The sequence below is a fragment of the Pristis pectinata genome, chromosome 1, assembly GCF_009764475.1.
Source record: "Pristis pectinata isolate sPriPec2 chromosome 1, sPriPec2.1.pri, whole genome shotgun sequence".
NCBI classification, from domain to species: domain Eukaryota; kingdom Metazoa; phylum Chordata; class Chondrichthyes; order Rhinopristiformes; family Pristidae; genus Pristis; species Pristis pectinata.
This window is the reverse complement of record NC_067405.1, coordinates 25,660,264-25,674,560: the sequence shown is the minus strand read 5'-3', so window position 1 is coordinate 25,674,560 and position 14,297 is coordinate 25,660,264. Positions and strand designations below refer to the sequence as shown.

The 14,297-nt window shown below is 36.8% G+C and overlaps 1 protein-coding gene across 1 annotated transcript in view; it reads right to left on the bottom strand.

The window, feature by feature from the left end:
- The window catches only part of LOC127583300 (low-density lipoprotein receptor-related protein 1-like), a 1,307,163-nt gene that overhangs the window by 495,637 nt on the left and 797,229 nt on the right, over nt 1–14,297 (bottom strand). Inside the window, exon 21 of the mRNA XM_052039177.1 lies at nt 8,427–8,609. Within this exon, the coding sequence (XP_051895137.1) occupies nt 8,427–8,609 (183 nt within the window). The remainder of the gene's footprint in view (nt 1–8,426; nt 8,610–14,297) is intronic.

The window sequence follows — 14,297 nt, the reverse complement described above, 5'->3', positions numbered from 1 at the left end:
GAGGGCAAATATGAGTGCCATACAGATTAAAATGAGAGATTTTATAATGGGGAGTGACGAAATGACAAAGGAATTAAAGAATACTTTGTTTTTATCAACATAAAGGTCATAAAAACCTCCCACAAACACTACAGAAACAAGGGAAGAAAAGGAAATTATATACATAAAAGTTTATTGCTAGAGAAATCAATAAGGTTGAAAACTGATGCCAAGCACCTGATGATCTCTGAAAGAGGTAATGAATTCACTGGTTATCATTTTCCAATGTTAGGGATTCTAGAATGGCTCCTGCCAATGTGAAGTGAGAGCAAGAGAAACAGGGATCTATCAACTATATTGCTGGCAACAGCCTTTGTGTTGAAGATAGTGTAGTTTTGGAGAATGATAGGACCAGAAATTAGAAAGATAGAAAGTAATGTTAGGGCAACTATATAGTTAGAAATCAGTAGTTGGTAAAATATTGGAATCTAAAAGGTGTGATACCACTTAGAAAATAATAATATGATTAAGCATAGTCAGCACAGATTTATAAGAAGCAAGTCACATTCTACTAATGTATTGGAATTCTTTGAGCATGTAACTGGTCTAGTAGATGAGGAGCAATAAATGGATGTGCTGCATTTGGATTTTCAGAGGGTTTTTGATTTGGTCCTGAATAAGCATATGAAACTGGGGACAATATACCAGAGTTGATTGACAGATTTTTAAAAAATCAGAGAGTAGGATAAGCAGATCCTTCTCAGGTTGGCAAGCTGTGACCAATGGAGTGCTGGAGGGATCAGTGTCTGGTCCACAAGAGTTCACAATCTGTCTGAGAAACTTGGATGAGGAGACTAAATGTAACATTTCCAAGTGTGGGTGATCAAATGAAATTAAGTGGGAATGCAGGTAGGGATGAGGATGCAGACATTCTTCAAGGGGATATGGACAGGCGAAGTTAATGGGCAAAAGCATTGGAGATGGGAGTTCAACGTGGAAAAATGTGAGGTTTTTCACTTCAATAGAAAACACAAAGATGCTGAGCACTTTTTAAATGATGAGAGACTGGGAATATTTGATATCCAAAAGGACTGTATGTCCTTGTACATTAATCACTGAAAACTAACATGTAGATGGAGCAGGCAGTTAGAAATACACATTGTATATTGGACTTTTTTTCAAGACGATTTGCATGCAAGTGTAAAGGTATCTTACTACAATTAATTAGGGTCTTGGTATGGTCCTATCTGGAATATTATGTGCAATTTTGGTCTCTATATCAAAAAAGGATAAACTTACAATAGAGAGAGCAACATAGTTGCTCTAGTTCCTGGGACTAGTTCCTGGGATGACAGGAGAAATTTAGTAGGTTTTTATTCTCTAGAATTTAGAAGAATGAGAGATGGTCACATTGGAATGTTCAAAATGATTGTGGCTCGACAAAATAGATATGGAGAGAATGCTTCCCTGACTTAAGAGTTCAGAACTTGTCACAGTCTCAAAATAAGCAGGCCATTTAGATCTGAAAGTAATTTTTTTTGGTGGTTCATTAGCTTAGTGAATGTTTGGAATTATCTACCCCCAAAGGTTCAGTAATAGATTAGAAGACAGTGAAAGAGGAAGCAAAGAGCATGAGAATCACACAGGATATCTGAGGTAGAAGATCAGTTGTGGGCTTGTTTAATGGTGGAACAGGCTTGAGGTGCCAAACAGCCCATTGTTGCTCTTATTTCTTATTTTATGCAGCTTTTACAAACAACTTTAGGGTGATCCACAAAGCTGTTTCAATGCCATCTGTCAAACAGTTTTTTTCCAGTTACATTTATGTCCTTGATATATAGTGCCAATCCTAATGATAAAGAGACCTTCCAGAGGGAAAAAATGTTTTTATTGAAATCATTTTAATAGTATAAAACAGGAGCATTAGTGAGAAGGTAATTTTGATACGCATATGCAGAGCTGCCTAATATAAATCTTAAGTTTCTTTCGTTTTTGAGAAAAAGATCAGTGGGAGACTACTTAACCAAAGTTAAGTAGTCTCCAAAGATTCTTAACCAAAGTGAATTTTGGATGTATTAGGGGTTCTGTACCCAAAGTAGATCAGGAAATGAAGTTAAAAGTTTTATCAAAAGATTAACAACAGCAGGCATTAAAGAAACATTTCACCATTCTTAACAAATGTACATTCCATTGAGAAGTAAACACTTTCAGAAAATGATCAGTAATGAGACTGAGCTCCAAATTGCATCCAATTTTAGTTTTACTCATTCTGTGCAAGCAAACAATTCTGATTTTATTTAACTCTTCCACCACTTGTTGAACTAGATATTATAAGTAAGTGATATGTACACATGATACACTATAATAACTGATAAAGAAGTTATCATTTCAAAGATGTAATTATTCATAATTATGATATTGTATTAGATGGGATTAATATAAATATATTTATATTGTTTGCCGTTTTGCCACTGATATTCAAATGTCCAATACATATTTATTTTTGACTCATAAAGCTTAATTCAAAATGAATTGAATCATCTATAAATGTATTTGCTTGGAAGCATCAGTCCTGTGTTAACTTATTCCTCCATAATCAGTATCCAATATATGTATTTAATTAGGTTGAAATTTTTATTTCTGATCAGATATGAAAGTGGTAAGTTGTCTCAGTGGATAAATTATCATGCTTCACCTTGATAACGAGGTCTGTGTGTAAGGCACATAGCCAAGTTGCCATGGATTCCTGAACCTTTTGCAGTTTATCTCTTGATCTTGTGACTAAATGGGCGAGCTGGCAACAGCCTTTGTGTGGAGTATAGTTTAGTTTTGGAGTATGATAGGATCAGAAATTAGAAAGATAGGAAGTAATGTTAGGGCAACTAGACCTAAAATAAAGGTAAGAAAAGCCTACACAACCTGGCAGAACCAGCTCTGTTTAGTTGTTTGCTGCAGGATTCGACCCAAAAAATGGGATATATTAGAAAATTGGTTGCATGTGACTGTAAAAAAAGTGAGCTGATTGCTTCTGAAGAAGATTGCTGATAAGCAGGAGCTGAGAACTGTAAGGATTTCAAACTGAGAAAAAATATTGTAAAAGATGCATGATTAGCAATTCATTCACATTTAGTATTGCTAAATGCTGTTTATAATAGTAGTAGCATCATGAACTCTGCTTCCAAAATTTGAATTTCAGAAGCAGAGCGCAACATGCTGCCGCTACCACTGACTGGGGTGAATTTCTAGTCAGAAGACTGCAGCCATTTGCTTTGGCTAAGGTACATTAAATGCAACTGAAGTAGTTTTCCTCTGGGCATAATAATATTTATCAACACACTTTATGTATAGATTTCTGCATTACATAAGCAAATTTAGACACATTCTGTATGTGAATGCTTGATGCATTGATTGTCCACTTTGTGCATAAATCTCTTTTCATGATATTCTTGCATGAATTTAAACTAGTGAGGCAGCAGCTCAAACATGACAGAGCACAAACTTACTGAAGACTAAAGCCTAGAAATTACTGTCAAAATTAAATATTCTCCCTTCTTCTCTTACTGACAGAAATGAAAGGACCGGAAATTTTCTTCCTGCTATTAAAAAAGATTTCTGTACATTGAATCAGTCAATTCTGATGCCGGCAAAAATCACCTGTTAAATCTGGGAAAGGTGCCAAATGACATCTCTTATCTTTTGCATACTTTATGTATTTATCTCTTTTGATTTTATTTGATTCATAAGGATAAGGCAATATCTATTGACAAAGGATATCCCCAGGAAACAATCAATTTTCACAATAGATTGTAAATGTTGTAAGGGTAACATTTTAGGTTTGGATATGAAATGTGACATCAGAAAAAAAGGATGGATAGAGATAGGGCTAAAGGCAAGAATGAAAAAAATGGCTTCAGTTTAATATGATGAATGCCTGTTGAAAGACACTCCTGCCTAACTCAAAAATAATATCCTCAATGAGTGGTACAGGTGCTAAAATAGCCTTTCAACAACTAATTGAAGTAGGAGAATTTAGCTCCACATTCAAGATTAACACCAAAAAAATCATTGCTAACTATTTGTTCTGCAAAGAATTATTAGGAAAGCACTAGAAAGAGAACAAAATATTCACAATATTTGACAGTAATAACTAGCAAGGTAAGCCAGTTCTCCATAATCATAGGGAATGATTACTAGCATTTGTAGGCAAAAGACTTATTATCTGTAACACTGTGGTTTATACAAACTGAATGAGCTTCTTTCTGGATGTCTGTCCACCATACTGCCATGATAAAAGAATCAGATAGTGTCTATTTTCTTAGCAGCTCCAACTTTGTGTCTACTTTGCATCAATCACCTGTGTTACCCCCACTTGAAAGAAATATGTAAAGCAAATGAGAGCTCCTTTGAGATCAAAATTGCTCTAATGTTGACAACACCAAACTATGGATGAAAGTGGAGTTCAGATAAAGTAGTTCCATGTTCCTGGAGGATCATTCATGAGCATGTTACTGGCACCTTGAACTGAGGTTGGGAGACCCTGGTATCAGATTCACTGATGGCCAGACTGATGACCGTTTACATTTTTGTCACCAACTTTGACTCTTTTCTGGTGTGTTAGGAAACAGGGATGATCATCAGTTCATTGAACTTTACTTCATGAATTCCTGATCCAAACAGCTATTGGCTGAAATAATAGGCTTTCCTTTCTTAATAGTGCCTAATATACAACAATGTTGTTTAATAAAAATCCAACATTATCTTCTTGATGCTATTAGATTTGCTGGAATGGTTACTCACTGCAATTTTCAGCTGGTGCAAAGGACTATGATTGTGTTGAGAGAAATCCCACGAGTTTGTTCACAGTTGGATATAATAAGAACATAAGCAGGAGTAGGCCATATGGACCTTCGTGTCAGCACTACCATTCAGTAAGATGAAGGCTGATCCTTTACTCAACTCAGTAGCACTTTCCTGCACCAATCCTAATATTGCTTGATTTTCTTAATATCCAAAGTTTATCAATATCTGTCTTGAATATACTCAGTGACTGAGCATATATGGCCCTGTTAGGTTGAGAATTCCAAAAATTTGCCAGCCATTGGGTAAAAATAAATTCTTCTCTTGACCTTAAATGGCTGACCCATTATTTTTAGACTGTGACATCCCCTTCTCAACAGCTTAGCCAAGAAAATTCATCATTCTTGCATCTACCTTGCTAAAACCCTTAAGAATTTTATAGGTTTCAATGAGATTTCAAACTCAAGAGAGTCTGGTACAGTCTGCTCAATCTCTCCTCATATGACAAATCACCCATCCCAGGAAGCATTCTGGTAAACGTATGTTGCATTCCCTCTATCATAAGGTTATCCTTCCTTAGGTATGGAGACCAAACTTGCAGACAATATTCCAAGTGCAATTTCATGAGAACTCTGTGCAATTTTAGTCTTTACTGTTGCCCTCAGATCCTCTTCCCTATTGCTTGCTGTAACAGCACATTAAATTTAAGTGATCTGTACATGATAACACCAGTTCTATCAGAACACCATCATCTTTTAATCTCTCATCATTGAAACAATTTTCCACTGTGCTATATTTTCAACCAAAGTGGATGAACCAATATTTTGTCTCATTATATTCCATTAGCCATTTTGCAACCTATTCACTTAGGCTACGACCCACTGAAGTATCTCTATATCCTCCTCAGATCTCACACTGCCACCCAGCAAACTTGGATATATTACAGAATCCCCTCATCCAAGTCATTGATAAAGACTGTGAACCACTCAGGCCCAGAACCATTAGTCACAGTCTCCCATCCTCAAAAAGAGTCCCATTAATTCCTACTTTGTTTTCTGCCTGTTAACCAATGCTCAAGTCATGCCTATATATTAACCACAGACTCCTGCACACTAATATTGTTTTCAAAAAAATATGCAAAGTAATGGTTGTGAATATTTTTATAGTTCTATAGACCGTAACTGACAACTTATGGGCATCCCTTACAAGAAAATAGCCACTGACACCTACTCACTACTCGGAAATAGTGTTTTCTCTTTAAGAGCATTGAATGGTGACCATATAATTCTATATTCACTTCTCTCAGAATTTCAAATTATTATTGCACACTGACATCATGATGCACCTCTGTGGCCCTATCCTTGCTTTTTTTCACTCCTGTAAGTTCCAATCAAGCCAATATAGAGCTCTCTTCTCACTCATCACAATTGCCAGTATCTCTCTTTTGCTCCTTGTTCATTTGTTGTCCATCTACATCATCACACAGTGGCATAGTTTCCAGATTCTATTTCACAGACACACAAAGACACCAATGATGACTAGTTGCACCTTGCCATGTTCACTTTAAACTCAACATAAAGCACCCTTGTTGAAAAAGAAAAAAAATGCAGATTTGGACATCTGAAATAAAAATGGAATATGCAAGAAATACTCAGTGGGTTAGACAGCATCTGCAGAGAGAAACAGAGTTAAAACTTGAGGTCTATGGCATTTAATCAGAATGAGGAAAAGTTAGAAATGAAACATGCTGCAGTGTAGGGGAGGGGTAAAGACAAAATGATTGGATGGAGATGATTCATTCTCTCTGCACCTCCCCCTTCTCTGCAACTTAAAAGCATGTTTGCTTGACAAGTTATCCCAGTTGTGATCAGAGGTCATCAACCTGAAATCATTAACTCTGTTCCCCTCCCCAAAGCTTTTGCCTGACCTCCTGAGTGTCTGTTTTATATATAATATATATACTGTATATATGCCAGAACATATTACAAATTAGCATTCAAGACCAGCTATTTCATTTAGTTCTGACTGAAACATTGCCTTGCAGCTCAGTTCCATTCTTCACCTTGATTGTTCACTTTGAATCTGACAGTATATAACCTTGCCACCCTGCTTGATCCTGAGATTAGCAACAAACCCAATAACATATAGTATCAGCCAATAATGAAGAAATTCACCAACATCTTCTGCATACCAGCAGGGGTTAGAAAATACTGTTCAAAGATCAAGGCCTCAAGCTCAGCACTAAACCCAAGGTTATCACACAACTGTAAGTCCTACTTGTCTGGATGCTTCAGATACATGGATTCAAAGGTAGGCGCCTCAGAGCATTGGAGAGTATCACTAACATTGCCTTTATATAGTCCTCCTAATTCATTGGCCAGACAATCATCTTCTGGTCAACATTACCAGTAAAGAAGTCCGATTTACATTTGGTCATTTCCAATGGATGGGTCAAAGCATTCTCATGCCTGACACCAGATTCCCAAAACAAACACTGTACTCTGAGCTCCATCAGGGCAAGACATTACTAAGAGGAGAGAGAAAATATTTTAAGGATGTTTATAAAGCCTCGTTATAAAAATCTGTATTATCCACACCATTCCCTTGAGAATCCCCGGCCTGTGACTGATCAAAATGGAGGAGCGGCAACATGGCACTGCAAACCTTGTGTCTTTGTTGAGAATATGTGGAAGCCCTGTGGTAACTGCAGAAAGTGCACATCACCTCTCATACTACCCACTCATCCACTTCATCAAACACCTCGTCCACCAGCGGCAAAGTTTAGAGCCCCCGACATTGGCCTCATCAGTCATCTCAGAACTCACAGAAGTCAAGTGAAAGCAAGTCATCCTCAATTCCAAGGGACAACCTCAAAAGATTAAGAGGTTATCTCCAAGACCATTAATTTCTGCCTCTACATTCTACACTTCTCTGCCCTTAGCTCCCCTCAGTTAAAATATAATTTCTAACATTGAACTTGGCAGGTGGGATTTTTTCAACGTTCTCCTTGTTAATCTTTGGCCTAAAATTTATAATATTCCAATCTGTCCAATGTTTCACAACCTGACTGATTCATTCCAATATTGCACCCTTCCAGTTTACTTCGACTTTCATCAAGTGACATTCTCTAATTATATACTTATTTTTTAATCCTGTCCTTATTTACATTTCTAATTTCGCTTAAATCCTCCTGCCACTCCACCAGTTCCTCGAGCCTCATTGTCCCAGGTCAGAATTTCCACTCTTCCAACATTAGAAGCAAAAACAGAAATGCTGGAAGAGCTCAGCCAGTCAGGCAGCATCTTGAAAACAGAGATCAGGTTCCAAATTTATACTCAGGTAAATTGTCTCCTTCACTTTACCATTAATGACAGCTTTTTCAGTCAGTTCTTCATTGAGTCTAAAACTTCAAAGCCTGATTGTTTCATTGTGCCACTTCTTTCATTTTGGAATCTCCAATACACTATTTGTTTTGCCATATTTTCAGCAATTTCCCCTGGAGATTATTCCTGTGTCACTGAAGTTCTCTTCTAACACAGTTGGGAATGTTTATTTCTCCAATAATGCTACATAAAGGTGAGTTATGATTAAGAAAAGTTTGTAGTACATTTATTCTGGTGTGGTGCATTCTCGGTGAACATTAATCATACCTGTGTCTTTACACGTAAACTCAGAATGGGAGTCACAGGTTCTTGAATTTCCTGCACAGTTGTTTTCATCACTTCCATCTTCACAATCCCAGTCTCCATCACAATGCCATCGCAATGGAACACAATTACCATCCACATAACACTGAAATTGTTTTCTGTGACAAATACCTGGTGATTTAGTGGCTGGAGGGATAATAGAAACAATATCTGTGTTAAAAAAAAAGTAAGGAATGAAATTGCTTTGAAAACTGCATTAATTGCATTTTTTCAGTACTTATATCATTCACATTTCCCCAGAAACCTTTTCCTTTCTGCTCACAGTTAACATATTTGGTATTCTGTCAAGCTGTTCTGGTTTTAATAGGAGAGTTATCTTGGAACAGTATGATTTAGTAGCTGTTCATGTTGGAATTAAAATACTGACAATAACATTTTATCAAAACTAAACATATTTATAGTAATCTGTATTAAACATAGAGATGAAAAAACATAAACATTAATCGAAGAAAACATACTCACTTATCATAATACATTGCGGTTTAAATGAATTATAAAGAGAGACCAGCAAACGTTGAAGGTAAAGCTGATCAACTGGGAAAGATCTAATTTTAGTCATTTAACAAGGAACCTTTGGTGGTGAATTGGAAATGGTGATTGGCAGGTAAAGTCATAGTGAAACAACTGAGCATATTCACAAACAAGATAGGTGAGGCATACATTAGGAAGTCTTATTTTTAAAAGGAACGGTAGAGTGGCCAAAGTTAATATACCATGCATGAAGAAAAAAAACATTTCATTTAAAACAGAAAAGGCAAGCTATGGCAAATCTCGGAGGAGGATTCAGTTAATAATGAAAATTATGCGCAGCACAAAAGAGAATTGAAAACATTAATAAAGGAAGCAAAGAGAAAGGAACAAGAAAAAATTGAATTTAAATCGAACCCTGAAACAGTTTCTAAGAATACTAAGCCTTAATGTTTCACTGTGAAAGAAGTTGGGCCTAATAAAGACCCAAAGGAAAACCTTCCTGAAGACACAGAGGACATGACTGAAGTATTGAATGAGTATTCTTCTGGCACTTCCACAGTGGAAGCTTTTACAGGCTATGTGAAGAGTACACTAATGGGGAATACAGTATAAAAACATCCAAGAAGGTAAACCAACGAGTGGCTTTGCGAAAAGTCATTACCAAGCCAAGCTGAATACCACTAACTTTACTTGAAGAATGAAAGGAAGAAAAGCAGCAACATTGATCTCAATTGTTAAATGCTCATTGGAGGCAAGGGTAATGCCAAAGGACTAGAGGTTCACTAATACTATACCAATAGGCAAGAGGGGGGTGAAATTCCAGGCCAATTGGTTTAATAACAATGGTTGGGGAAAAAAATTATTGGGATCAAATTAAACTTTTCTATTGAATAATCAAGGAGACTCACTTTGGATTCTTTGGATGAAAACTGCACCTGACTAATTGATAAAGCTCCCTGAAAGTGGCAACACAAGTAGATCAGACGGTAAAGAAGATTTATGGCATGCGTGCCTTCATCGATTGGGATGTTGAGTATAAAAGTCGGGAAGTCACGTTGCAGCCATTATGACATTTTGGTAAGACCACATTTGGAGGATTGTGTGCAATTCTGGTTGCCAAATAACTCTGGGGATGTGGAGGCTTTGGAGAGGGTGCAAAAGAGGTTCACCAGAATATTTCCTGGATTAGAGGGTATTAGCCTAATAGGAGTTGGACTGTTTTCTCCAGAGCACTGGAGGCTGAAAGATGAACTGATGGAGGTATACAAAATTATGAGAGGCATAGGCAGGATAGATAGTCTGAGTCTTTTTCCTCAGAGTGAAATACTAGAGGGCATAGGTTTAAGGTGAGAGAGAGAATGTTTAAAGGAGATTTACGTGGCAAGTTTTTCTTTATACAAAGAGTGGTGGGTGCCTGAAGCATGCTGCCAGAGAAAGTGGTGGAAGCAGATACGATAACAATGCTTGAAAAATATAGAACAGTAGATGTAGTACATATGGACTTACAAAAGACATTTAACAAAGCACCATGCAGAAGTTTTGTGAGGAAGATAGAACCCAATAATTAATTGGAACAGTGGTAAGAATATAAAGCTGGCTCAAAGACAGGAAACATAAAGAAAGTTAACTGTGTGTAGATGTTGAAGTTGTAAGCAGTGGTGCCTGCTTAAGTTTAGTTTTGAGTCCTTCAATTTTCATAATAATCTAGAGCTGGATATAGGGAACAACAATAATGCTGGCCATGTCAGTGACACCTAAATTTCCTAAATGAATAAAGATAAAAGTTACAGTTGATGCTGTACCAGATGGCACATTTTGCTAATGACATCCTTATGCAAGAACAGATATCACATAGGTTGTTGCTTAATGAAGTTCAGATAGAAGAATTGCCTTGGGCATTTGGCTGAGAGCATATCTCTTTCTCATCTTCCTCATTCATCTTCCAGCATCTTGTCCTGCTCCACATACCTTCTGCCCATTCTCCCAGTCATCGTGTACTTCAAAGGAAAATCCTATTAGTGGAATTTTGTAGAGTCCCGATTTCAGTAAAAAGTCCTTCAGCATCTGCTGCATTGCTCCTTAAAGAGTCCTCAGCTTAAAATGACCAAAGCAAGTCCCCAATATAGGAAGAACTGCGTCAACAGTAAGAAGAGCTCAACCATCAACCAACCTGTAACTAATGGATAAACCCTTTAAATAAAATTGATGTGGTGGTCAAAACCAGGATCTCATCTGTTGTCTAATGGATGTTGAGCCATTTATGATTATCTATCGTAAATATGAATTGGTGTTGAGCTCGAAAATGGCACTGATCGCATAAAATGTTTTCTAATGGGCATCTGATACTTACAAGATAACAGCAACATTTGTATCTTGTCTGGGTTGACTTATGCCATAAATACACAAATTCATCATTTTGGAGTGCTAAGGGTTCTGTAACACCGAAAATTGGGGAGTACTGAATTAAAAACTATCGTCAATATATATGACATATTATAGAAGATGAAGACGAACAGAGAATTTGGTGTCCATGTACTTGAAATTTTAAAAGGCAGCAGAGGTAGCCCTGGTGTCTGAAAAAGCATATGGGTGACTTGGATTGAGAGAGGAAGAACAGAATGAATGAAGTTATAGAATCAGAGAGTCACAGAAGTCGTACAGCACAGAAACAGGTCCTTTGGCACACCATGTACATGTTCATATATTTACACATATCTAAACAGGTTATTCTGGAACTTTACAGAATACCATTGAGGCCTCAGCTGGATTTCTGTGGACAACTCTGTGTTAGGTCAAGAACTTGGAAAAATTCAAGAGGTGGTTTAACTTAATGTCATCATTGTTGACACATTTTAGTTGTGAGAGGCCGATATAGCGAGGAGTATTCTATTTAAAATGACAATCTTCTGGAGATACCCTAATAAAGATTTGCAAAACAATGAGGGTTTTAATGGGATGGATGTATAAAAATAATTCAATCTCATGCCTGAGGCCAAACTAATGGCTGACAGTTCAATGTCATCAACAAACATACCTGTTGCAGGAAGGAGAAATTAGTGTTTCCATTCTGATTTTTCAGAACTGCTCAATCTGAAAAGGTGATGCAAACTGATTCCATCAATACCTCTAAGGGAGCTTTGGGCAGATACTTGAGGAGGGGGAACTAATTAGATTACAGAATAAAGGGGAGAATGTTTGTGCAGGAATGACTACTTAGCAGAGGCATAAAGGGCTACAAAGCCTCCTTCTGTGCTGGTGCTTTCATGATTGTGTGTTAAACCTTTCTTTGAAATTACTTACTTGCAAAGTAGAGGAATGCATCAATGGAAATATGCAGTCTTTGATTGCAAGGAAAAAGTGAATACTTCTAAAAATACATATATTAACATTTCTCAGGGCACAGATAAATAGGTACATTGATTTCATAACCTTTAAGCACTTTTGTCTATTAATATATTATCTGAAAGTTGCCTTTGGAACAAAGAAGTCTTTTTTATGGCTTTTTTTAGTACCCCATGGACTAATTTCTCAAGCTATTAGAAAGAAATTTGGACAAGCAGTGGTTCAAAAATAGCTTGAAGGTTTGAGTCCAGCAGTATTATAATGTCTTAAATAACCTCCATCAATGACTGAGCAAAGCAGGAAACTAATTAAGCAGAACAGCACATCAGATTCAGTGGGGTTGTCTTGTTTCATGCACTCATGACAAACAACACAGCCTTCGAAGAGTTCACTCATGCATAAACCTTCCTGAAATTCATTTCACTTTCATACCTCACATATAGCCTTCCAGTCAATGGAACCAAGAAAATGAAGAATTATTCCATAATATATTACAGACTTTGTTACTATTGGCTCTCCTATCACTCACAGCAATACTTCACTAATATAAAATTTGCCAATACTTCTGAAAGGGGACTGAGGATTTTTAATTCAAGTTGCTGGTTCCCAAAATGCTACACAGCTATTTATTTGAAAAGAAAGCCTTCAGAATTATAAATAAAATGTTTCAAATATTTATATATTTATTTAAATATCATAATTTTCGTGTTACGATGTTTGGAAATGTATTGCTTTCTGAACCAATATTTAGAGTATAGTTTTATAAAGAATTGACTAATCATATTCAGATGATTATTGATAATTTTTCAAGCACTCTTCAGGAATGAATATTTTAATGTTCAGGGATAATATCAGATATATTTTCAGCTGGCTGGCCAGGCATTAAACCTGGCATTGTGATTTAGCTGCGTGTTACAGAAACCATCTGTTTGTAATTTCCATCGATTTGAAAGGTAAAGAATACCAAGTGTTTTTTATAATGGATGACTAACTTGTGATGCCAATTTTACACTAAGGTATCAACCTTAAAATCTGCTTCAAAATTCCCAAGGCAGTGTTTAACTGCCCAAGGAAGGAATCAAAACCCAACTTGGACAGAAGTAGGAAAATAATAACGTTTTAGATGCTTTTTATTAATCACTGTCAAAGTAAAATAAATTGTGATAATAAAAGAGATAATATGGTCTGAGAGGTAAGATGTTATTTAGTTAAATGGATTAGAGAGTATTAGCTATACGGAGAGACTGGACATATTTGGATTGTTTTCTCTGGAGTGTTGGAGACTGAGGGGATACCAGAGTTTATAAAATTAAGAGAGGAATAGATAGGGTAGATAGTCTTTTCTCCCTGGCTAGAAACACCAAATGCTAGGGGGCATAGCTTTAAGGTGAGAGGGGGAAAGTTTAAAGGAGATTTGCAGAGCAAGTTTTTTTTACACACACACACACACACACACACACACACACACACACACACAGGCGCGTGCACGCGGACACACGCACACAGAGTGTTTGGTGCCTGGAATACACTGCCAAGGGTGGTGGTGGAAGCAGACACGATCGTGGCACTTAAGAGGCATTTAGACAGACACATGAACATGAAGGGAATGGAGGGCTATGGATCATGTACAGGCAGATGGACTTAGTTTCATTTAGCATCATGGTTGGCACAAACATCATGGGCCGAATGACCGGTTCCTGTGTTATAATATTGTACATTCTTAAACAATCCATGTCCCTACACATGATATTAAATGCAAAAATATAATATTAATATGTTTAGGTCAGGAACAATGCCATGATAGTATTGAGAATCAGTTTGTAAGTTATCTGGCCAACCTGAAATGGAGTTACTTCTCATTGCTTCTGAACACATTTTCTTCTCCATTTTGAACCCATGGGGTGAATAGCAAATTAGTTAATATAAAAAAGCCTCTTGGTCATTTGCAAGTTCAGCGTTCCCAAGTTATTTATGTTTTCATTCAATGGATGAAATGTAACA